We start from the raw sequence: 26182 nt of genomic DNA on the forward strand, positions 1-26182 counted from the left end.
GTTGAGCAGATATAGCCTAGCCTAGTCTGAGTAACATAACATAAGAAGTTAGTGATGTTTTGAAACTTATTTGGTAAAATAACATCTTGTTGCTTCTGTGTAAAAGAAAAGCAAACTCTTTACAAACACACTTGTGTTGCTGTGGTGAAATTTCCAATATCCACATAATATTTATGTACTACAACTAGTGAAGGCTACGTTCGCTCTTAACTTACGCCAAAACGAGTTCAAAGAGAATTCCTCGCAGACTACATTCAAGACTTAGCAGTTACATTGTTCGTGTTGGTAAGTAGTTTGTTACCCAAAAATGGCCAACGAAGGGTTTTGTGCAGAGGTAGGTATTTCTCTTAAGAGTGTGAAAGCAGCTCTGTCAGATGACACTGGGGAAGGGTCGAACTCTGACCTAGTGTTAAATGTGAGGCTGCCTAGCAATCAACTTTCAAATGGTGTAGTGTATGAATTGTGGAAAATGGTGGGCTCATGTAAATGTACAAATCAGGTAAGATCTTTCATTAAAGCAGTAGGAAATCATTTCGATTTAAGTGTTGTCGATTGTAAAGAAAAAACTGTTCATTCCCAAGTGTTGAAAGTTGTCAAAACGAGACGTTCATTAGCAAAGCTGAAGAGCAAAGAAAAGTTGTGTTATTTTTTGCGTCAAGAGTCTGGTATTTGTAAGCCGAAAAGCGAACCCCCTCCAACCGAGGAAGACGCCACTGCCCCCCTAGAAGAGCTCACAAGACTGCAACAACAACAGAATCAACTTCAGAGGGACTTCGCTGACCTGAAAGAGAAGAATACATCCCAAAGTAAATTACTGGAAGATGTTCTTGCAGAGCGCATTCAATTAATGGAGAGAGTGAAGCAGCTGGAAAGGGATGTCACCATCGAAAGGCAAGTTGCGAAGGATAGCCAGACACGGACTACTCGACTGGTCAAAGCAAGCTGTCAGAACATCAGGAGACGGGAATATGGGAAGGCAGAGCGAATAGTGAAGCTGAAGCAGCAGCTGAAAGGCCTGAACTTTCAGATGAAACGGCAGAGCAAGTCGCACACCAACACCCTCGCGAACACGCAAAAGTAGTTGATGCGGGTGAAGAAACAGGCATCGTATTACAAGAAGAAATCTGCAGCCTCTACAAGCCGACAAAAGTTTGATAAACTGCAGGAACAGCTCCACGACAGAGAAGAGTAGATGGCGCAACTAGGAGAGCGTTTGGAAGAGATGATCGAGAGAGAATGCGGCAAGGTTAGCACTTCAGTTAAAGGTAAATATAGGGATAGTATAAGGAGTGTTTACCAGCACTTGATGTGCCTGAATGTCGGGAGCAATAACTGCGAAGAAATTGTGCGCACAGTGCTGAAGGGCATTGTAGGCCTTGATGTAGAGAGGTTGCCTAAGGCCACCTTTGCCAAGGATATGGTTTTTGAGGCTAGGGCAATGGCCCAACTTCAGTTCTGCGATGCAGTTCTGGAAGATGACAATCTCACTCTACACAGTGATGGCACGACTAAGTTTGGCCATCATTATTGGTCCTTCGATGTCAGTTTTGGTGAAGGTAAGGTATTCACTCTTGGAGTGCGAGAGACAGCCGATGGGACAGCTGTCACCACTTTAGGAGTATTGGAAGAGATTGTACAAGATCTCGTCGATCTTGGTGGGCAGGACGAAGACAGGCTCGATTTGGGTCGTTTCTTGACAAAGATCAAGAATGTCATGAGTGATAGACACTCCGTCCAGAAAAAGTTCAACAAACTTCTCGCTGACTTCAGAGGCAAGTTTCTGCCAGCCGTAAGGGGGGACTGGGACAGTTTGTCATTGACACAGAGAGAGAAAGCCAAGGAACTCAATGAGTTTTTCTGTGGCATGCACTTTGTCGTCGGTCTCGCGGAACAAGCATCGTCAACACTGAAGGCTTGGGAGCAGATGATATTTGGTGAGGAGAAGGTAGGTGCCCAAGCTGTAACAGGCTTTGCCGGGAAGGATGAAGGTGGGACTGAACGACTTGTTCGAACCGTGTGCAAAAGCGTTCAGGACCGAGGTAGTGAGAGGAGTAGCAAAGCAGCACATTTTAGGGCCTTTTTATCTGCAGAGTATGGTGTCAAGGCCGTCCCTTTAGCCCCCTTTAAGGGAAACAGGTTTAATATTCTGTTTCACAATGGAGCTGGCGTTTATCACCTGTACGAACATCTCTCGGTTTTCTTCGACAGGCACAAGTCAGAGGATGATTCGATGCTGGCTGTTGCTGCCGATCTTGAAGTTCCACAGTACATAGCCGGTGTCAAATCCCTGGGCATTATCGACAAAGTCATCACTGGACCACTCTGGCGGGCGATGGAGAAGGAAAAGCATGTGCTAGCCATGAACGAACGTTACAACAGGCTTCTCGAGTGCCTCTCGAAATGGAGTAACGATTCCACAGACTTACTGAATGGCACCGACATCCTCTACTCTGATGTTTCTGTGAAGGACGGCTCTGTGTACGACAGCCTGATGAAGCCCTGTGAGCTTGACGGAATGGTCAAACAGCTTCTGGAAATGCTCTGTTCCTCTTTCAGAATGCTCAGCGAGAGAATGCTATCGGAGCATCTGGAAGGTGGTAAGTATTCCAGCGTGTCTGCTGACCAGCACATAGAAATGCAGAGTGTGCCAACGACAAACACTACAGTGGAAAGGGACTTTGGTATGCTGGATCGCCTTATGAGGGAAAAGCCGAGTGCCTCGTGCATAGCGCTGGAAGCTATGATCATGTACAAGAGGAACAAAACATTAGAATGGACTGCTTCTCTGGAGGAGTGGCAACGTTCTATGTTCTTGAAGCTAGCACAGAAGTCCAAGGCCCAACAGAAGAAGGCATATGCGGACCGACTAGCCACCATCAAAGCTGTAAAAGAAAAGAAAGAGCTTGTAAAGAAGGCAGCAATCTTGAAGAAGGCAGACCAGGATCGTGCCCGAAAGCTTCTCCTGGGAAAGGAAATAAAAGCTGTCGGTGGTTTAGTGGAGTCCCACAGCGAGCTTGACCAGAGACTCGGTGAACTGAAATCGGATAGGATAAGTCCAAGTACTTGCAGACACAGCTGAAGTATCGAAGGTTTGTACTCGGTGCCCGAAACGAAGGCGATGTTCTGAACATGTCAGCTGGCGGTAAAGCAAAGACGGTTGAGCAGTTGAAGATCTCTCTGCTTGCTGTGATCGACTGTGACAACGAGGAGTTAGAAGCAGCGTCATCCAGTCTTAAGAACAGGGCTATCGGTTTGGCTCCGGTTGATGCTGTGGAAGCCTTCAAAAGCCGATTACAACCTCCACTAGCAAAGAAGGCCAGATCGACTCCAGCCAGTGACATCAATATGTCTGAAGAGCTGGTACGCAAAAGGATTGAACACCACACCAAGGAAGAAGGAACAGAGGACTGGTACAAGGGTACAGTTGTGGGCATGCAAGGCGCCAAGTGCTTCATCTGGTACGACGGATTCCCTCAAGTGTACTCGTGTAAAGCCGAGGAGATCGAGGAGGACATTCAGGCTGGAGATTTAAGAGTACTTGTTCTTAGCCCAGGTGACATGTTAAATAAGGAAATTATGCATTTGTGGTTGGTAGATGACGTAGAGGTCTGGTGTAAAGGTGTCGTTGTGAGTTTCACTAAGGACGAAGGCAATGATACCTTGTTTGAAGTTACGTACTGTACGTGAGCGAGGACCCTGAGGATGAGGGTGAAGATGAGGTGTTTGAGTGTGCATTGCTTCAAGACTACCTGAAGCATAAAGTTCGCTTCATATAACCACCTCGTTTTTCTTCTCTATCTTCAGGTTGTTAAGATGGCACCAAGAACCATCCAGATGTGGGGATGCTTTTTTGTTAGGAGGCTAGGGGAGGCAGTTTTAGCCAAAAAACTGTTGTTCTTAGAAAACCTAGTTTTAGGAGGGGATGCAAAAATCACTAACCATGTTGTAGCTTGTCTGAAACTGCCGGGGGGGGAGGAGGGGGGGGCTAGAAAAGTGGTGGGAGAGCTGCATCTGGACGCCATCATTTTAAACATAGGATCCAATTATTTTTGCAATCTGGCCATCATCCAAAAAGTACTGGCTCAAAGAATTTTGTCAGTTTTTAGTACGTCTCTACAATGTGAAGATGGTTTGTGTAATGCAAACTATTCATAGGCAAAACATCCCAAATCGTGTCCCAGACTACAATACTAGGGTAGATGACCTGAACTCCTCATTCAAGGTTATCTGTTTGTAGTGACGACAGAATATTTTCATGGAGCCAAGGTGGCCGAAAAGGGATTGCTTCCAACCCTGATGTTATTAGATTCGATGGCGTCCATTTGACTGACTTAGGCCACAAAACAATATTATAGAAACCCTCAAGGTGCAGCCATATGTATTAGCAGAAGTTTGGGCTAAATTCTTTCAAATTTTCTCTTCCTCCATCAGCAGCCATCCATATTGCCAGCACAACCACCACAAATACAGTTTCATTAATATTTCCTTCCATATCTTCTCATATATCCTGTATTAAAGATGGACTCATTTTTTTGTGACATTTCATGTAAAACCACACCAAAAGTTTAAATTTATTAATCATTTTATTAATTTATTATCAATTTATGAATCATCACTATGAATTTACAGGTTGTTTGGTATATTCCTATAATTCCTATACCCCCCCCCCCCCAAAAAAAAAAAACACAAAAAAAACCCACAATATTTTATCACTTTTTATTTTCACTGGGGTAACTATAAAATAGGAGCAGGCCATTTGGTCACAACTTTTATAAGATTATAAACTAGGTTTAAAAGGTTATATGATTTATTTATAAGGTTATAAGATTGACAAAATTATAAGAAGTATTTTTAGCTTTCTTTTTGACCTGTGATGATTACCATCAAGGAAAAAAAAAAAAAATCAAACTTAAACTACTAAAATGGAGAGGAACTGGGGTTGGATATTAGGGGAGGAGGAGGCCACCCGTCCAGCACTTCCGACTAAAAATTATTGAAATCTTCCTGCACATTGTTGTTTTTTTCCAAGTAAGAAAATCCCTCTTATCTTCATGTCATGAAAATTGAGATGGAGAACAACTGAGGTTGCTATGTTGCTTGGAAGAAGACACAGTTTTGATGGTAGTCATGGCAGTTTCAAGAGGAAGTTTTTATCAATAAATTGTTAGTTTGTGTGCTCCATTGTCATAACGGTCAATGAAGGTATATTTATTAGTAGAGCAATGTGTTGTGTATCCATATTAAGTTGTTTAACATTTTTGGGGTTTTGTTTGCACATAGTGTCCTATACACAAGTCTTTTGTAAACGGTAACCAGCCGGCAACAAAACATACCATGCCTACATTAGTTCTGAACTGCGTTTGCTAAAATGACCATGAAATATCCATACCAATTTTATTGATGAATTAAAGAAACATTTTGATTTTTTGCTGACCACCCTAGTCTGATATTATTCTGCGACGGTGCTAGTACTACTAGTCTACTTCTCACAAATATTTGCTTTCTTCTTTAATAACCTATCAGATTGTGCATTAGAGAAGTTACCACTAAGAGCAAGAGATGGTGCAAGAGTCATCGATTCTACGAAGCATGTGAACAAGAAAACTGCACAGAAAGGAGAGACGGTTCATATTAGAAGGTATGTAACACCATACATTGCTCTGCTACCTGCAAACCCAATCAACCATCATCAACTCATAATCATACAGCATCATTTATCAACTTTGGAATAAAAGATATTAGTTGTGAGATTTTATTGCATATATATCAGGGAATAATTATGCATTGCAAATTGCTATGTGACATTGGCAAATTTGCTATAAAGTGCAATGCAAAGGTGTATGACAGAGTTTGACTACAGCAACACTGTACAGAAACCATAGTAATTTGCAAGAGAAATGTTCATAGCCTTCATAACTGCTACACAACATCTGAGCTCTAAATTTTTCCTTGATATATGTTAGTGTTTTGTTTTTTTAAGTGTAAATTGATAGTTTTTGTACAGTATTGCTGCTATGTTAGTGTGGGTTGACAGTGTTGGTATTTTGTGTTACAGTATTGCTATTATGTTAATGTAGTTTTGAGAGTGTTGGTAGTTTATGTTACAGTATTTCTACTATGTTAATGTGGTTTTTGAGAGTGTTGGTATTTTTTGTACAGTATTTCTACTATGTTAATGTAGTTTTGTACAGTGTTGGTATTTTGTGTTACAGTATTGCTTGTGTTGTGTTTTACAAAAATTGGTATTCTGCTCTCAGTAGGTCAATTTTACTGTGAACAGTTCAAATGGCAGGTTAGTGAGGTTTAATCGTTTAATGTGCTAATTTTTTATTTTCTCCCTTCTTTAGGCCAGGAGGCATTGAAAAGCAGTTTAGAGAAAAATGCATAAAGTGAGTAAAAACATTTAAAATAGCAAAAGTAATGAAAAAAAAGAAGAAAAAAATTCAATTCATGAGTCATGTCATATCATGTTCATGTTTGCTTCTGTACCAGTATATTTCAAGTTACCTGTAATAAGTTTCACGTTTCAATGCAAATATCAACTCTGAAACCCTATGCTTGTACATAGAAGAGTGGTTGTACCTCAAATTTGATTCTATAGTGATCACCACTAGAAATTTTTGTTCCTGTGTTTGAATCAAATATCACATATGAACTAGCTTCCACACTGGTCACAACTAAAACTGATAGTTAACACCAATCCCATGTAATTGTTATATGATTAAATTGAAATTAGTTTCCATACACTTCCTGTTAATAGCACTACTGGCTTTACTTGGTATACACTGTGACAGGAGAAGAAAGTCAGTTTTGCTGATGTTGGCCTCAGTACTGTTGTCATGTTATCCATTAACTTAAAGTAGTTGACAAGTAAAAGATTCAACCGTATGATGGTACCAAGTTTGTTTTGGTTTGCAAAGTTCACTTTTCGTCTCCATTTCTGCAGGTGTGGGTTACTGCTATTCTACAGACATTCCGAGAAAGATGCACAGGTTACGTTTGTTGTACAGGGAGCACTTTTTGAACCGGAAAAGGGGCCTTTGAAAACACCACTCCTTTTCAACCGACCAAAAGAGAAGAAGAAGGTTTGGATATTTTGTTACAGATCAGTCTTAATAAATTAGGAACAGAAAGATAAAGAAAATATTTGGAAGAAACTAGAAATCTATTTTGTCGAGATGATTGCACATGTGGCTTGATGTAATCTATTTAACTATTTATCGCAGGCTTTGCACTTTATGTCAGTTACGAGTTTATTTTGAACCCTGGTATTAATGTTTTGATGTCTTTTTGGCAGGTCATGTTGAGCAAAAAGACCAAGGAAATGGGTAAATATGCTACGGTCACAGTCTCCACCATTGAAGATGAAGAAGATGAAATCGAAGCAGTAAGTGATTATTTTATATTCACTCATTTTATTTGTTTTTATTTTCTAAAATATACACATCATGAGACAAATTTTTCCGAAGTTCATCTAATCCAGGGGTGGGCAACCTATGACCCGCAGGCCACATGCGGCCCGCCAGTGACTTTTTGCGGCCTGTGAGATGTCTCAAGAAAAAGAAAAAAATATCAATCTATTTTGCATCATCACAAAAAACGAGCTAGCTGCTTAGAATTTATCGGCACTAATGATGCTGTCGGGTAGGCCTAATATCCCCATTAATTATAAACTACTGTATTGACATTATGTGTTGTGAATACAGATTAAGTACACACACCTATTGCTTGAAAGGTTTGAAATCAACAGCAGGTTGTTGGTTAGGTGCAGCCCAGTCAATTTTTCACTCCTTATATCTGACCCATTCATCCAAAAAGGTTGCCCACCCCTGATATAATCTATGTCCGAATGTAAATCATACCCCCCCCCCCTTTTCTTTTTAAGGTTCCCTTTCAATTTGTTGAAATGTTGGTTTGAAATTTTCCTTGCAGAAAGAGATAGCAGACTCTTATGCCAGCAATGCTCGTATCATCAGCAAGCAGATGGAGAGGAAAGGCCTGAACAAGAGAAAGGCAGAAGATGTAAGTGATTTTTTTCTTTTTTCATCTTTCTACATTATTTTATATTTTGATTCCTTTTTAAAGGTGAAAGAGGTATATCTATGCAGTGGTGGTTATGCCATGTGCAGGTTTATATGGGTCTGTTACACTTTGATGAATTGTAAACATGTTAATTCACAAAGTACAGGATGGTTGAACATTATAATATACATCATTTTGATGTAGCAAAAATGTGAACACTGCTTTGGCCTTAATATTTCTTGCTCTAAGTTCATTAACTTCAAAAAAGGAAAGATTTCTGCCCTGCAAGTTGGATTGCTTCACAAGTCATAACCATTAAGACAATTTTTTGGGTGTTTTCCTTATACAGTTGGTGACAGAGGAGATTGAAAGAAAGGCCAAGCTGAAGAAAGGAACCTTGATTGACAAGGACCCTTGAAGACATCCGTCTGTACATGATACCAGACAGTGTGAACAACAGATGACTTTATGGAAGATCTCTGGCAGCCCCAGGCTGCATCAGCAGTGTTGTGGTTGACTATTGCACAGGTTTTGGCATATCTGACCACTAATTGTGGATTCACTACAAGACTCACAATTTTGTTTATCCTCTCATTGTTTTTATATCTTGTCTCACGGTAGGATCTTCAAATCTCTTGTGCAAAAGTCGTAAACCAATTTAAAGCAGATTTACATGGATTATATATTTTGTATAATAAATCAGTTTTATTTGAATTTTGTTAAACAGCAGTTTTCAGGCAACAATCTCCAGGTGTGTTTTCTAAAATCTCCAGGTTTACTCTTTTGGAGGGTAGGTTAGATCTTCATTGACTGTTGACTATGAGTGATTACTATAGGCATTAGGTACCATTTCAAAATGCTGCAACAGCTGCACAGTCCCATTGAAAAGGCTGAATCGATATCAAAGAATAAGGTATCATTTCTGCAAACCGAATGATCTATTGTGTGAACCTGGAGCACAAAAGATCATCCCATGCAGCACCTCAACTCTTTACTTAATACCAAGTGCCTGGAATTTTAACAGGAACATTTGTACACAGGAACTAAAGTGAAGAAACTACGAGGCTATGCAAGCAGTCTCTTTAAGACTTATATTAGTAGTTTCGTGCTGTATTTCTTGTAATCATAACTGGTCCTTGAGCTGTGAGAGCAAAAACCTTTGGTAATCAATCCAAAACCCATTCACTAACTGAGAATAGGTTTTTTTTTAAACTGCACTCCAAAGGCACAAAAAGTGATCTGCAATATACAGATCCCAAATTGTTTACCTCACATAATTCGATGTGATTAAATGTTTGGAACACCCAAGCCACAAAGAGATGCCCCCGTGTGACACTTTTGGAGGAAGTAATCATCTGTATATTGAAATGCACTGTTTATAGGGTATGCTTAATGTAAACCATCACATGTGCTTTTACAGCTTCAATATTACTTGGAGATAATAAAAGTGTGAAATAATAGATTACTTTGTACCTTCTTTGTGTCTTTCTTCTGAAGGAAAACATAAATTAATAGACTGCTGGTTGATGGTGCTTTGGGGAAATTTTATCACTCAACATGAGTTCTGTCTGTGCACGATGCTGACAGTAGGGTTACAACAATTTTGTAGTTGAAAATTGGGGCACTGCATCCCAAAAGTTATATAAAGTTATATCATGCTTCTGAAACTCACATGTGATGCATAATACAGGTGTCCTTTCTTAGTGTGCATAGTATAACAAGTATTAATTAAATGTAAATGGGATGATCCTGGTTAATCCTGCATATATGGTAAACCTAGGGATATTCTGGCGACTGAAGTTAAAACCATAAATAGTGGGAATTTTTCTTTCGTATAAACTGCATCCTTATAGCAACCCGCTTTATTCAGAGGAAAATATAATATCTACAGATGTTCATTTTGATTGTTTATTTTGTGACATGAGCGACCACCTACTGCATTCCACTACAGAGAAGAATCTGGGGGTCTAAATCAGTTAAAATAGTTCACATGCAATCAACTATATCTTGAGTTAGGGCTAAGATCAGTCAGGGGTAAGATTAATTAGGGATAAGATGGGGGATTTCAGCTCACAGTAAAGATTGATCCCCTTTTCCACATAAGTGTCATATTGTCTGCAACTGCCTTACTCATTAATAACTATGAAAAGATGACAGCCTATCACCTCAAATGTTTCAGTATCCCATCTGTGCAAAGTAAACCTCAAAATGGTGATCATGCATTAAACAGCTAGAATTTTAAGGCAACAGTGGACACTGGTATTCAGCTTAAACTGTGATATATCTACTGTGTTGTAATGTCTCATCTGCTCAGTAACCATGGTAACTCTCCAAACCATTCAAATGCTTTTTTTGGGACCTACATTGAAATATACAAATCCTATTAGTCTATTGTGAAAGATTCATTGTCGTTTGACCAAATTTGAGGCTATGCAAAATTGTGTGAGAGGAATTTTGCTAAGACATGATTACATAAGGAATCAACTGACACCTATGGTTCCCTTTATATGAAGAAACATGGGAAGATTTTGGTTGCTAAGGAAGGCTGGCCTGTCACTGTATGTAGGCCATATTAACATGTACCATCGAATATGCAGCACTGAGGAAAATTTAGAATCCAACTGCTGCTTCTGCAAATTTTCAAATCATAGCTGTCGTATGACATGAACCTGCTTTCCTATTAATGAGATAACTCTTTCAAAAGTAATACATTCTGCCTATGAAGTAGATCATGCTAGGATCGAAACGTCAGGCCCTCTTACTTTTACACATTTTTAGTGGATAAGCAGTTTGCTAACAGTTTTGTTTTATTTACAAAGTAATACATATTTATTGGTGATACAAATCAAGCAAATCACTGAAAATAAGAAACCGCTCTCGAGCACACTGCCTAGGATGGACAATTGTGACGCATGCTCCTTTTGGCATGACCTAAACCAGGAACTATTACATTATTAAAGATGACCATAAATTCTTCCGGAAATTTAAGGACATGTTTCTTATGTTAATATGGCTTTTATGGTGTCAAATGATGTGTCCAATGTCTGTGAATGTGCTTTACCTTTGTAGTCAATCACACTATGTTCAAGCTGTGCAGTACAGCAATGGACAAAGTTAAAATTATTTGCGGCATGTTTGCAAATTCGACAGTAGTACCCTTGACACTTGCAATGATCCTTTTCAGCTATTGTTTTCTTACTTGTTATGCCTTTGGGGGTGCATTTTGGTGAGGGTACTAAGTGTTTGAGGTGATATACCAACTACAAGAGTTGCTTGATGATAATCAATTTAAAACTTAGATTCAATGATGACATTTTAGGTCCATTCCTCCTTTGGAAAGATTTACAAAGACAATTCAAAATCAGAGTCCAAAAGTTTGTTGCTTAACTCTTCATTATTTTGAACCAAACCAATCTATTTATGTCACAGAAATCAGAAGAGAATTGCTGTTGAATGAAACAGACACAAACACATGGAAGTGAGAAAATAACAAAGCTTTGATTCAAAATCACATTTGTCATCAAAAATGGTTGCCTGAGAGTGAGACATGCAGCCTGGAAAACTAGCTTTATAAGCAGAAATGACAACAGGTTTCCATCACGACGAAGACCAATAATGAAAACTAGCGTTTCACCAAAGTACAATTTTGCCTTGTGCTGTTGCCCAGTGAGACATTTCTGTGATTATTTTTCAAATACGGATGGATAAATTGAAGGATGACACCTTGCCAAAATGTAACTTCGAAAAAAATTCCAAATAAGTTCCATTGTAATATTACATTGGTGATTTCCCAATATGGCAAGCAAGCAAGCAAAAAAATACAATCTTGCAAGTGAAAAAATGCATGTGCTATTCAAAAGACATTTAAATCCAGTTATGGAGATTACTATCACAGAATAGTGGCCATTTGCAGAGGTGACAGGCAATTGATGAGTTCCTCTAGCATTAAATTGCATAACAAGTCAAATTTGTGATGCAAATATCTCCAACTTTGACAACCCTACATTATGCATACCCAGCATTTCCCAATGTTAGCATTTAACTTACAATGCTGCTATGGTTATTATATACTGTTATATTATTACCAACCATTATGGCAGTTTTATTCCTTTACTTGGTGGTTATTTTGCCATTCCATGGGATTGCTAACTTATACCTTATAGTATTTTAAAATGGCCTTTTATGCAAATTCACTTATGATCAGGTGCACCTTCTTTGTCTACCAGTAAGACGGCAAACTTTGTATTAGACATTGTATCTAGATTTTGGGTTGTAATCAGTTGGTAGCAACTAACATATTCACCCTCCCTACTATTACTACATGGTAATACTTCCCTGTTAATAATTTTAACGAGCACATTAAACAAAGCATCCGATTGATTCTATGACAATTGAATGTTACCCTGATGCAAAAAAGCCAAGTGACAAATCCTTTGTCACCAAATTGTAAACAAATTGGCCATAACTGATCAATAACAAAGAAAAGAAAATAGTCTGTAAAATAATACTTTAGCTTTCATTGAAATTTTGCTCCACATTTTATTTGTAGAAGTTGAGACAGTCCTATCAGTAACAGATAGCTCAGCAGAGGAAGGGTTGAATGGTAAAGGGATTGGGGGGGGGGGGGTTGGGAAAGGGGTGCACAGTACACAAATCACAAAGACAATCACTGAGTATGGGATGGAATGCACTCATCTAAACAACCTACAATATTAAAAAACAGAAACAAGAAAAAAAGATAAAAAACAAAATTTTCCAGCTACATTTTTGGAAGTCGTCTTACACAACTATGATTCTTTGATCAGAGCCACTTGGCTGAAAAATTTCTTGCCAGAGGGTATCTGTCATTGAACTCTTTGAAAATCTTCAGTACAAAGCAAAATTTAAGTGATGAAAATTGAACCATATCAATGCTTGAAACAAAATAAATTCTCTTTAATAATGCTACAACTCCAATTGAGTGGAGAAGACCACACTGGCAGAGATGTTTGCATTCATTTCCCACCACGACAGAAGCAGGTGATTAAAGAAGATGATATTGTGGTACTGTGAGCAATGAGATCTCGTCTGCTGCTCAGCTAGGACATTATGTAAGATGGTATACATCAAAATATGCATTTTATAGAAGATTTACAAGAGAAAAGATGATGGGCTTAACCTTGTAATTACATTAGGTAGTACCACCTTCCCAAATGTGTCCAGTCCTTGTATACCGAATGACAAACTCAACAATTCATAGTTAACAACTTTTAACACCACCTTGAAAAGGTTGCTAACTTCAATAAAACAGAAAAGATAGTGATCAGCAAAATTTAATCATAATTTCAAAACTTTTACTATTATCACTGAACGAACCCCATGCTATCGCTACGGAAACTCAATTTATGATTCCGTTGGGTTCACAGAATTCAAGAAGTAGACTTAGACCACTGCACAAAATATTTGGTATTACATTCTCAACACTGAAAGCAACCACCTTAGTATGTGAGTAATTAAACTGATTCTCTTACTTTCTCAGTCACAGCAGTAAAGCGTTTACAAATTAATTGCAAAACTTTTACAAGTCAGAACAAAAATCATTTCAACAAAATTGTTTTCATGCTTAATATGAAATATTAACTAAACACCTTACATTTTCGGAAAAAAATCCTGTTCGCGGTAAACAATATTTTGGAATGAAGTGTGCACAGACCCCTTGAATACTACCCACCAATGATCATTGAAAGATCACAACGATATAGGGGCAGTATAGGGAGTAACAACATCAATGATTGCATAATTGCTTCAAAATGGCTAACCCAGGACACATTCACACCTACATAAACACAACCACAATAGAAAGGTGTATTGAATACTTAAAGCAACCTTTCCTGATTCATGTTTATACTTTTGTAGACATGTTTGTTTCAATGGGGGTGGGGGGAAGGGGTCTTACATGCAACAATTTCAAACACAAAGAAATTGAGCAAAAGAAACTCATGTCCTGACAGACATTTGCTGGTATAGTTTAAGCAGGTCACACAGGTATTTATATCCTTTTTCCCCCCAGCATTTCATGGAATTTGATCCAAAAATGGTATAAACAAATAAGAAAAAAAGCAGTAAAGAGACACATGAGATTTTTGTACACAACCAGACCTGGCACAACATAAACTCTGGCCTAGAGATGAGACCAATCAGAGAGAATCGATTCCTGTTGCCCTTCTTACATCCACTCTCAAAACCCACACCACAGGCATAGACTCGTCACAGATACAAAATTAAAGCTTTGTGTTGACATGACAGATACCCTCCAGCCATGCCACATATATTACCTAGCTGCTATTGTTAAAAAAAAAAAAAAAAGGGAAAAAAAAAAGAAAAAAAAAAAGAAGACTAGAAAGTAAAATAGCTACATAAAAATGAGGTGGTGTATCCTTCGTGGAGAAAACCTGCCAAAACAGGCAGTGATGCTGTTTGATCCAGAATCCACTATGAAAACACGGATTTTCAAGAAAATTTACAAAAATTGTCCATGTACAAAAAAAGTTCTTGTGGTGTGAAATACTTAATTCTCCTCCTCGTCCTCCCCTTCACCTTCCTCGTCGACATCTTCACCATCATCACCATCATCCCCCTCAGGGTCATCTTCCTCCTATAATTAAGAGAGAGGCAGAGAAAAATAATCAGGTCGAAATTCAAATGTTGTAGGGACTCTAAGAAGCAGGTTGTTGTCAGGTAAATTGTATTGTATCTAACAAATATATATCTACCTATGAGGAGAGTGAAATCAGTTACTTTTATAGAGCTCACTCAGAGTTTTGCTTTCAAAACCTAATCTGGTAGAACAGGGTTTCCCTTACTGTACCCCCCCCCCACGAACCCCCTGTGGATGTCAGAGTTGTCCACGAGCCCCCAATTTTTTTGTGACACGATCTGAGTCATTATTATACTATAATACGCATAACAGTGCTTCGTAAAAGATCAAGTTTATAGTGTAATATTGAACTGGTATATCATGTTAAAACAGGCTAGTGACTGCATGTTGTCACTCAACAACAATTTTCAAGCATGAATTTATGCTAACTTTGCTTTGTGTCGGGCAAAACGGAGGTCATCTGGAATTTCCAATATAGTCATAATTACTTTGGCCAACCAGTGAGTTTAGTTGTTTGCTTTGAAGAATGACGTATCTGTGAACTTACATCCTCATCATCATCTTCATCGACTTCTCCATCATCATCGGGGTCACCTTCCTCATCCTCATCATCATCGTCTTCATCATCTTCACCTTCTCCTGACTCGATGTCATCCAGCTCGTCCAAGCCTAGATCGCTCTCCCTGTCACCACCTGTTGGCATCTGAATATTCATATAAGAAGATATTTGTATGGGCAAGTAACTTGACTTTAACTTTAGCAAAGAGTTCCTGATGCAATAATCCAAAGTTTTTTAGAAACTCGGATATTGCTCTACCGTATTTATCCATAGATGTAACATGTTTAACCACCTCCACAGCCTTGTTCATCTGACAAATAAGTCTTTCCCTTTCATTTCCTGCGTCAACATACGGACACCGTCCTACCATAGTTAGGAAATTGACTTGACAAGTAAGACTTATTACCTCAGCAACTATCTGCTTCCCTATTTCAAATGTTTCTACTGAAATGACAAAGAATCGTAATGAAAGGTTCTTGTGTCATTCATTGATGGAATCAATTTGGTCTAATACATAATACTTAATTTAAAATGAAGAGTACGAGTTCCAACTTGTTTAAAAAAAAGTCAAGCAACATTTTGGATATTTCCCATTCTGCATATATACAACTTGCAAGGGATTTTCCGCCTGTTACTTATGTGCAGGTTTCAACTTAGTGGAGGCACTGTCGTATTCATCGAACAGAAAAGCTACAACAAAACATTTTCCACTGACACAGACTCAATCTTAGGCTTCCTGTTTCATGGGACCTGGGTGCACTTTTTATACATTCAAGTTAGTGATTGATACTTGTAAGAAAATATGGTACATTGCAAACAGCTGGTTTAGCAGTTTCTTTCATTCTTATCTCAACTATGCTCACTAAAATGATGTCCAAGCATGAAGGATGTGATTCTCTTAACAGCTCATAACGTATGTGTGACTTACAGTGGAATAATTGAGGAAAGTTGGACACCATGTAATGTACTGTACAACATTATGATGTTGATTTGCATGGTATATCACACCACACCCAGGGAAAAATATGAAATAAGTTTGTTTTTTTCAATGTCCTTTCCCATTATTAGAACGTTACTCAGATTCTCAAATGCAAGTGACATGGTAATAATGAAAGGCAAAAATTTAATTTCAGGCACCAAAGGACACTCGTGTTTGCCAATACCATGTTCTAACACTTACGAGCTGGCAGTTTTTCAAAAACAGGTTTTAAAAATGTTTCTTAAATGTAGAGTTTTCATACAGCTCAGTTTTCATATACAGTTCAGTTTTTATATTTTTGACAATTCATAATCAAGGACGTTAAAATATGTATCTAAGAGACTGGCTTCGGTCAGCTTGCGGCTTTGATAAGCCAATGATGGCTCCTTCGCGAGTTCCTGCTTGCAGGAGGATCTCAAATACATACATGCAGGAACAAAAGTAGCCTAGCAGTACCTACCATGTAGTACTGGAGGGGGTTAGGCCATATGTCTTCCTTGACAACTTCCCCTAATTCGTCAGCACCCATCTCAGAGTGATCCGTGAACCAGGAAAAGAAGCTCTCGTTCTCCGTGTGCTGTCTTTTGTCTCCTGGTTTCAGACCTGGAGGTACCTTGTTTAACTTTGTAAGGTCCTACAAAGAGAGTAAAAAGCAAATCTTTGGTCTCCCTTCTAATCAGACGGATCAAAGTTTCGATCGTGCCGATGCAATTTTGGTGAATATCAGACATGTTCCGATACTTCAATACACACAGTTATGGTACTTTAGTAGACAGAAAATCTCACCCCAGAAATATCCAAATTAGGTGGGAAAGGTTTGCAAATGAAAAACAATGAAAGATTGGGACAAAACGTTATACTGAAAGCTCTAATAATGATCGAAATTGGAACACCAAGATGATTGTAACTACATCCATCTATGACCTAGATTGAAAGGTTTCAATTGTGTATGAAACAAGATATTACAGGACTTGACTAATGTAACAATCAAAATCACCGAATGCAACTTGAAAGCCTCATTATATATTCCATTATTAAAAGCTGATCTCTAAATCTAGTGCAATTGTTTCTGGCTCTATTGTGATAATAAACCATTTTCTTTCAACAAAATTTTTATCGATATATGGAATGAAATATTCAAACCAAATCAACCGATGGTGTGCCGTCAACACATTTTAACCAGATGCAAGTGCAGGCCAATGTGACAACCTTTTCATTCCTAATTGTACATTAGGCTTGAATACGCTGTATTACTGGGACACTGTGAGCAACACTATTACAACATGTCTCTCACACACCTCGCCAATTCTCTTTCCCTCAGAACAGGAGTCATGAATTGCTTGGTTTTACAATGCATGAGTGTGCCGAGTCGAGCGAAAATTATTTCACTTTGTATGCTACACTGCTATTAAGTATTGATGTCAACACATGTATATGCTTGAAGAGCACTTCTTGTCTTGAGCAGCTTTAAGAAAGACTTGACCACCTTTCATCAAAGACAACCAGGTATACATGTTACAGTGAATGAGGGATATATATTTGAAAAACATTCTCTTAATATAGGCAACCAAGGATATGTCTTAGTAAATCAGGGATACATGTACATAGTGGAACCACTCTCTTATATAGACCAACCAAGGATACATTACTCAATCATTAATGTAACAGTGAAATGGTTCCTGTTTAAAACACAACCTGGGAAACAGCTTCACATTAATTAGTCAATGGCTTACCTTGCCTGGTTTCCACCTAATTGGTGTTGATTTGGACGTTGGATCTCCTGTGTCATTCAAATGAAACTCTTTACAAATGACATCATTTTCAAAGTATGGATTTTGTGTAAAATGCTGTGAGAAGAAGAACAGAAGAAAAGGTAGTGACAATATAAAGGCAAACAACTGAAGAAATTGCAGTTTACATCTGTGACACTCCATGTATTTTTGCCCTGGATTATAATAACGTGTGGAAGTAACCTCTCTGTTTGGGACGCGATCAATGCGCCTAAGCGTCTCAAGTGTGGGGGATTCTGAAGGACCAAAATTAGCAAATTCTTCAATCATAGACTACACAATAGAAGTCCACAAAACGATATATAACACCATTTTATATATGCGCACATGTTATCGCTCACTGGTCCATTTAATAACCAACATGCATGGTAAAAATAAACCCACAAAAAAACAAAAAAAAATAGATTCGAGAAGAAGAAACAAGAGCCCAAGGGCACTGTGGTTCCTTGCTTGGGGTATATGACAATACACATAATATTATCAAGCAAGATTGGGCTCAAATAGTCCTAGTAATTGTGGTCCTACATGTTCCCATAAAGTAACCAACACTATAGCCAACACTTTTGTGATCACAAAATGTGATCGGATTTTTGTTCAAAAGGCACTTTTGAGATCTAAATATGGCATCGAAAATGTAAGAAATATATGAGACCTACAAGCGTGTCAACAGATATGATAACATTGGTGACCTCAGATGACATGACCTTTAAGTTTCAAAAAGTTCCACCACCCCATTCACAACTTGTCCCAAAATATCAACCATGTCACACCTTGGCATTGAGATTTAATTGCATTAAATGTCTAAAAATTAACTTTGAACTTGTATACATAACTTCACACACAAGGTCACACGGAGGTCAACCAATTGACATTTTTGATCGGTGAGACCTAAATAGAGCATGACCATATACCATTTGCAACTTGTCCAAAAATATCAACCTTGTCACACCTTGGAACTGGGAGTTATTGCATTAAATGTGTGAAAATTAACTTTGACCTCATACTTCGCACACGAAGGTCACACGGGGGTCAACCCATTGACATTTATGATCAGAAGGTACCTTTAACATCTGAAAATAGCATCAAAACTGTAAAAATCCACAAAACACGAAAAGGTCACCAGAGGTCAAATTGAGGTCAAGGGTCACCCAGATGCGAATCGACAATTGGATTACATTGAAGCAACTCCCAACCCTAACGGACAATTTGTTCTCAAGTTATCGCAAAAATACTAGTTTTTTATCATTAATTGACCTTTGGTGACCTTGTATCACATGACCGTTAAGTTTGAAAATATTCCCCTATACCATTTGCAACTACTACAAAAAAATCAACCTTGTCACACCTTGGAACTGGGAGTTATTGCATTAAATGTGTGAAAATTAACTTTGACCTCATATAACTTCGCACACGAAGGTCACATGGGGGTCAACCCATTGACATTTATGATCAGAAGGTACCTTTAACATCTGAAAATAGCATCGAAACTGTAAAAATCCACAAAACACGAAAAGGTCACCAGAGGTCAAATTGAGGTCAAGGGTCACCCAGATGCGGGTCGACAATTGGATTACATTGAAGCAACTCCCAACCCTAAAGGACAATTTGTTCTCAAGTTATCGCAAAAATACTAGTTTTTTATCATTAATTGACCTTTGGTGACCTCGCATCACATGACCGTTAAGTTTGAAAATATTCCCCTATACCATTTGCAACTTGTCTCAAAATATCAACTGTGTAACACCTTGGCACTGGGAGTTATTACACTAAATGTCTGAAAATTAACTTTGACCTCATATAACTTAACATACAAAGGTCACCTTGGGTCAACTTATTGACATTTTTGATTGATAAGACCTAAATAGAGTATCAAACTATACAAATTGAAACATTTTTTTCTTTGCCCATTTTCTACCCCCAAAATACTAGTTTTTTAACATTAATTGACCTTTGGTGACCTCGGATCACATGACCGTTATGTTTGAAAATATTCCCCTATACCATTTGCAACTTGTCCAAAAATATCAACCATGTCACACCTTGGAACTGGGAGTTGTTGCATTAAATGTCTGAAAATTAACTTTGACCTCGTATAACTTCGCACACGAAGGTCACACGGGTGTCAACCAATTGACATTTTTGATCGGAAGGTACCTTTGATATCCAAATCTAGCATCAAAACCAAACATTTTCTTTTTTGCTCGTTTCCTCCCAAAATAAGCACATTTTTTCTAATGTGACCTTTGACCTTTTGACCTTGGTTTCAGATGTAGTTTAATCTCCTGATTCCAAAAAACAAAACGACAAGTCTGTACAACCATCCTAACTCCGACCGAAAAACTTTGACCCGATATAACTTTGCACATAAAGGTCACACGGGGTCAACCTATTGACATTTATGACCAGAAGGTACCTTTGACATCTGAAAATAGCATCAAAACTGTAAAAATCCCCAAAAACACGTAAAGGTCACCAGAGGTCAAATTGAGGTCAAGGGTCACCCAGATGCGGGTCGACAATTGGATAACATTAAAGCAACTCCCAACCCTAACGGACATTTCGTTCTCAAGTTATCGCATAAATACTAGTTTTTTATCATTAATTGACCTTTGTTGACCTTCGATCACATTACCGTTATGTTTGGAAATGATCCCTTACCCCATTCACAACTACTCCCAAAATATCAACCATGTCGGACCCTGTCAATGGGAGTTATTGCTGTTTTTAATATATTGGTTTTTGGCATCTAACTGACCTTTGGTGACCTTTGCGAGCACCAAAAACAATAGGGATCTTCCTCTCACTATGGGCTATCCACCCAACAAGTTTGATCATGATACATCATTTCCTTATTGAGATATCGTGTACACAAGCCAAGCGTCACATACACACACACACACATACACACATACACACACACACACACACACACGCCAAGTTGAATGCATAGGTTCCTTGCTTTGCAAAAAGCAAGGAACCAAAAAGGTTGATCAGAACCACCAGTCCACTCCGAAACTGTGCTTGCCAAGACATACCTCTACATATAATGAACTGAATTAATGAACACCAGCCCAAAGTGTGGTAAAACATACGGGAAATACTGGAGAACACTCATTCAGTAAGTTGAACAGAAAGTGCCAAGTGTGTAGTTCTGTTTAGGATAAAACAGAACCTATGACCAATACGTAGATTCAAGAGATGCAGAGATGAACAGAGTTAACTGCGTTCATTGAGGGGAACGCGCTCTCAGATAAACAATTTATTGTGATGACTGCAATCACAGACAAAAGGAAATAGTGTGATAACTGCGTCTATTGCATCCCACGTGGCAGAAAAGAAATGTTACTTCCATACGGCAGCACTGCAGCTACAAGTTGTTTGACCAACTGTAACTGCTACTGTAACTATAACAAGTGTTTGTTACGCCTGCAATTCTTCTTTTTTTTAAATCCAAATGAAATGCATCCTATGAATCCGTCATTCAATCTGCTATGCTGAAGACACAAGCATCTGTAAGTACATGGATCCTTCATGCATCTAGTACAGTTATAACTATCTCGGCAGTCTAGATGATACATACGATACGCCATAGCGTCAGAAGGAGCGGCTTATCTGCTTAAACGAAAGTACAAAAGGCGGTTGCACTATCGTACTGACAAACTGCTCTCTTTATCTACGTGGAGTGAAAACTGTTGGTATCATCATTTTGCTATGTACAGTAAACTCTAATGAAAGTTTACACATTTGACAGAAAAACATATGACAAGTGGCATTTATGAAATACCAAAGAGAATATTGTCACAGTTTCCTGTCCAATTAATACTCACCAACTTAATTCTGTAACCAGATTTGATATCTTCGAATTCTTGAACTTCCACTTTGGTCATATACAACAAGGCCTCTTCGTCATCTTCGTTTAGTAACATTGACACTTGAGGGTGATTTAGAAACTGCAGAAACACGTTAAGGAACACAGGTCCAAATTTACTTCCTGATGGGAAGTGAATACCACACCTCACATGTTATCATCACCACAAATACATCATAGATATTGGCAGTTTTTGGTAAACTAACGCAAAGAAGGTTTCAGTAGCTTATGAGAAATGATGATTGGTAAAGGTGCAAACTTCTTCACAACCTGTGATCACTTAAACTAATCCACGAATTGAAATTTACGTCTTCAGGGATATGATGGATGACGCCATGAGTTTACTACTCCTGCGACATCAATCAGATACATCACAGCTATTTGATATGTAACAGACCAGACAGAAGGCCAAACCTGCCACAGACCCTCTATCTTCGTTGCATCACTTGACAATGTCCGCTGTGAACATCATCTCTCCCTCCTTCTACTTAGAGAAAGTAATTTATGTTATTAACATTCTAATATAAAACAACGTGAAATTATAACAATGACATACATTACTATCGATTTGAATGCACTTCATACAGTGGAAGAACATCTTTAGAGAAAAGTCTTATAAATTGATTCCAGGCTACAGTTTATCACAAAGCAATTTATTCTGACAGGACAAATCTAATGGTCTTCTTTGGCTATGACACTTACTGTAAGGTGACAATACTGAGGTCTTCATGCAATATGCATAAGATCAACAGACAGTTTGCAGACTGTTACAATGTTTATCAAAAGAAAAAATGTTGACAATAGTTCAGTGTAAACTTCTTCACTCTGATGATGCTTGAGTGTGTGCCTTTATTTCTGGAAGACAGTAAAATGTGTATCTTTACAGAGATCGGTACTTTACCATAAAGCAACAATAAACCTGCTATACTGTAAACATAACATAAGACATTCATATTGCAATATAACTGTGTAATCTAGACATTGTCAAATGTTACAACCTGGTATGAGTCCAGCTGCACACTGAGTTTTGAGTAGCCATGCATATTTTTCTCAGAATTTCTGGTGTGGAAACCAATTCACAGAGTGACCTTCAAAAATTTCGCTGTGAAAGTTCAAAAGGAAAGAACTTGTGCAACTGCTTAGGGTGAGGTCTATAGGCAATGAGGATTAAAAAGAGTCTTAAGGACGCATCTTTGATCATGAAAACTAAGAATCATGTTGGTTTGTCTCAGCTCCATGCACCGATATCACTCCTGCTAGCAGCAAATGGAGTCATTACATATTCAAGAAAGGATACAACTGTAACCCAGAAATTCTGTATTTTCTCTATCAGCTTTGCTCTCCTCTCAAAGTGAGGTTGCCGGAGTTTGTTGTACTTCTGTTCCACATGAAGAATGTCTTCGCTAGCTTTTTCATTAAGCTCGTCGATTTCACTTTGTACATTGTCAATCTCTCTAATTGCCTCTTGTGTGTCATTACCTACAAAGGAAAGAATGCAAGAAATAGTTGTTATTAACAATTATATGGAATTACAAAAAGTGACTTGGAAGCCCAATTTCATACATTTTTACTTTGGATATATGACGTTAACTTTCATGTTATAACTGTTGTTTAAGGTCATATCTTTGCAAGCTGCGCTTGAGTGTGAAGTCTGTTTCAATTTCAATCATCGAAGATGGATTCCTGTTTCTTCAAGCCGCTGGTGAATCAGCTCAAAGTGTATATCAAAACCTGTTCATATTTAGGGTAGATTCCCTTGCAAACATGTTTATCTCACATAAAATAGTATGGTTACTATACAGGGGCATAGCTGCTACACTTGTTTTTACACCATTTAACCCATTTTGTGATGTGATACCAGATAAATTACTTCCCTGATGTTGATTAAAGTGAGTTCCAATATTCGACCATATGGAGAACAACACCGTAATATTGCAAAGAAAAGAATAAAGAGGGATCCAAGTGGTTAAGAAGGACTGCAAAATTTACAAAGTTTGCAATGATGAAAATATTGCAGTATAAACCCATAACAGTTTGTTTACCTGTTAATCAGGTTAATCATTGTCAAATAATACATTTTTGGTCCAAACTCATATCAATTGTGATGCATACAATGGTTAACATAGTATGTAATAGTCTCTGAAAGAATAAAATGCTGGCTTTCAAGACCTAATGTTTAAAGTATTTGTGTGCCTGCATAGGATAGCACAAACAGCACACTCTGTGCACTGTGAAATAAAACACCACCTAGTTGCTGACGTTTAAATAGCATTCAATGGGTGCAAAAGATGGATCTAAATATTTTGCATTACTCTGGCCCTTCTGTTCCTATTGTGTATGGGTATCGGAGCAAAAAACGCCCGAAACATCCAACCTGCTGCCCCCATGTTCCCCATATATAAATGTAGTCTAGTTACATGATGCAATGATTTACGATCACGCACAATTTTTAACATAATTTCTAACTTCCGAACCATTTGTAACTTGTAATGTAAGCTGTTTTGCTGCAATGTAAGCAGCATTTGTAACCGTAACAACACCCTGTTACAACAATGTCATTTCTTATGCCATTTCATAACAACAAGCACCACAGTCATTGCTAGGCTAAAGCAACTCCTTGAAATTCAGTGAGTATAAGGTGTAAATCCCCTGATGTAGGCCTACTTACAGCTACAGGCTCAGAGCACAAACTCACAACAAATTACGAAACAATTTAAAAAAGTTATAACCACAATATTGTGAGTCTATGAGAGACTATAATGTCTATAACGTTATAAGTGACATGGGAACATGTTTTGGCGAATAGAACTGTAGTTACACTTGCCAAATAGCAAGTAGCTTTTTTTTAAAAGTTCCTCATGAATAGGACCCCATACCCGACTGGCTTTTCAGCTGGCCTTCCTTCTGGAAGATAATCATGGTCTGAACAAGCCTGTCTATGTTGAAGGTATGACCTACACGCATATCTTTCATTTAAATTACAAATTGGCTTCTAGTCCATGTCAAGTGATCCTAGCCCTCCCCAAACAGCCTATCAACAAGGAGCCAAAAAGTGGCTCCTGGACCTCGACAGCTTAATTTCACCATTGCATTATATCTTATCTAGCAAATTTGTTGAATTTCTAGAAAACTACAGAAGAAATTCACATTAAAAGTGAGCCTTAACATTTTCTGGTGGGTCAGTCTAGCCCAGACTAAAGCTTTGTCTTAAGTTCTTCTGGGCAAGGTTTGGCTTAAGAATAATATTCAGCCAGGGAAAATATTAACACTTGCCCTCACCATTCCATTGCTGCATGCTCGCTAACATAAATAGTCAATCCCTAGACTCTATGGAAGGTCGAATGAAGTTAACAAACACTAACAGTTAACAAACAACAAGGGATACAAGCAAGGACAGTACATAGACATAACCTTTTTGCCCAAAACACATTGTCTTAAGCCTGTAGGCAAAGGGCCTAGGCCAATTGTACTAACGTTACATCTATGCTACACTAGCATTGCGTTTGTAATTGTCCTTAAATTGTTGATTTTTCTGTATGCTGTGTTAGGCTATTCACATTAACACAGCAGAACAATGGTAGCGTGCCCCAGCCTAAGCTAGCTTTGTCTTCCTCAATAAGACGGAAAGTTTGAACAAAATATATGTTTTCGAGCACTCTGCGTCACCTAAACGACACAAGAGGTAGGATACATTCATCAGAGAAACATACTCAATTCGCCCTCGATTTCCTCCTTCTTCTGGCCATTATTCTTGGGCTCTTCTTTCCGGACTTTGGCCGGCACCTGGGTCGACATTTTGCAGTTTTGTGTTCACGAGGGACAAATGGGTTTTGGAATCACTGCGTTTACATTAGAGCATGCGCATTGTTGTGTGCATGTGTGGAATGACTTCTGACCTGTACCGTACTGTGATCGGAATTGGGCTTCAAACGTAACCACAGAAATGTACACATAGAAAGCCATATCGCACCTGCTGACAACAATACGCTTTCCAGTGATTGGAAGGTTTCTCGCGCCATCTTTGTACACCAAAAGCAATGACTAGCGCATATACGGTAGGGTGTCAACGTCATAGTAACGAGATTTCGACAAAATCCTGGTCTTATCGTCGATATATCTTTCGTTTTCACATATAGAAACATTTGATGCACCAGATTAGCTCGAGTGGATAAAATATACCAGTTGAAATGAATTACATTTCACGGGTAGTTAACCTCTTGTTACACGATTGCTACTTTTTGAGAGAAAAAAATCCTAGCATATTCCAAAATGTAACTAAGGGCCTAACGTACGCCCCAGCGGTCTATATTGTTCACCAAGCTAATTT

General features: G+C 38.4%; 3 protein-coding genes across 3 annotated transcripts; 2 read left to right on the forward strand and 1 right to left on the reverse strand.

Moving 5' to 3' along the window:
• The first annotated feature begins 292 nt into the window (after positions 1-292).
• Positions 293-3079, forward strand: LOC139964382 (uncharacterized). Its single transcript, XM_071965960.1, has one exon. It carries the CDS (start codon positions 1193-1195, stop codon positions 3077-3079), a length of 1887 nt encoding a protein of 628 aa, XP_071822061.1. The 5' UTR covers positions 293-1192.
• Positions 3080-3129: 50 nt separating this feature from the next.
• Positions 3130-14395, forward strand: LOC139964377 (STING ER exit protein-like). Its single transcript, XM_071965956.1, has 7 exons — positions 3130-3553; positions 5524-5638; positions 6348-6389; positions 6947-7085; positions 7298-7387; positions 7933-8022; positions 8372-14395. The coding sequence occupies exons 1-7, from the start codon at positions 3130-3132 to the stop codon at positions 8438-8440; spliced, it is 969 nt and encodes a 322-aa protein (XP_071822057.1). The 3' UTR covers positions 8441-14395.
• On the reverse strand, positions 12632-25723 carry LOC139964378 (protein SET-like). The gene is made up of 7 exons (XM_071965957.1): positions 25566-25723; positions 23153-23334; positions 21815-21937; positions 17931-18044; positions 16658-16831; positions 15207-15362; positions 12632-14656 (listed from the first exon to the last, which is right to left on the reverse strand). The coding sequence occupies exons 1-7, from the start codon at positions 25648-25650 to the stop codon at positions 14570-14572; spliced, it is 921 nt and encodes a 306-aa protein (XP_071822058.1). The 5' UTR covers positions 25651-25723; the 3' UTR covers positions 12632-14569.
• Between the last annotated feature and the right edge of the window lie 459 nt (positions 25724-26182).

The sequence above is a fragment of the Apostichopus japonicus genome, chromosome 22 (genome assembly GCF_037975245.1).
Source record: "Apostichopus japonicus isolate 1M-3 chromosome 22, ASM3797524v1, whole genome shotgun sequence".
Taxonomy (NCBI): domain Eukaryota; kingdom Metazoa; phylum Echinodermata; class Holothuroidea; order Aspidochirotida; family Stichopodidae; genus Apostichopus; species Apostichopus japonicus.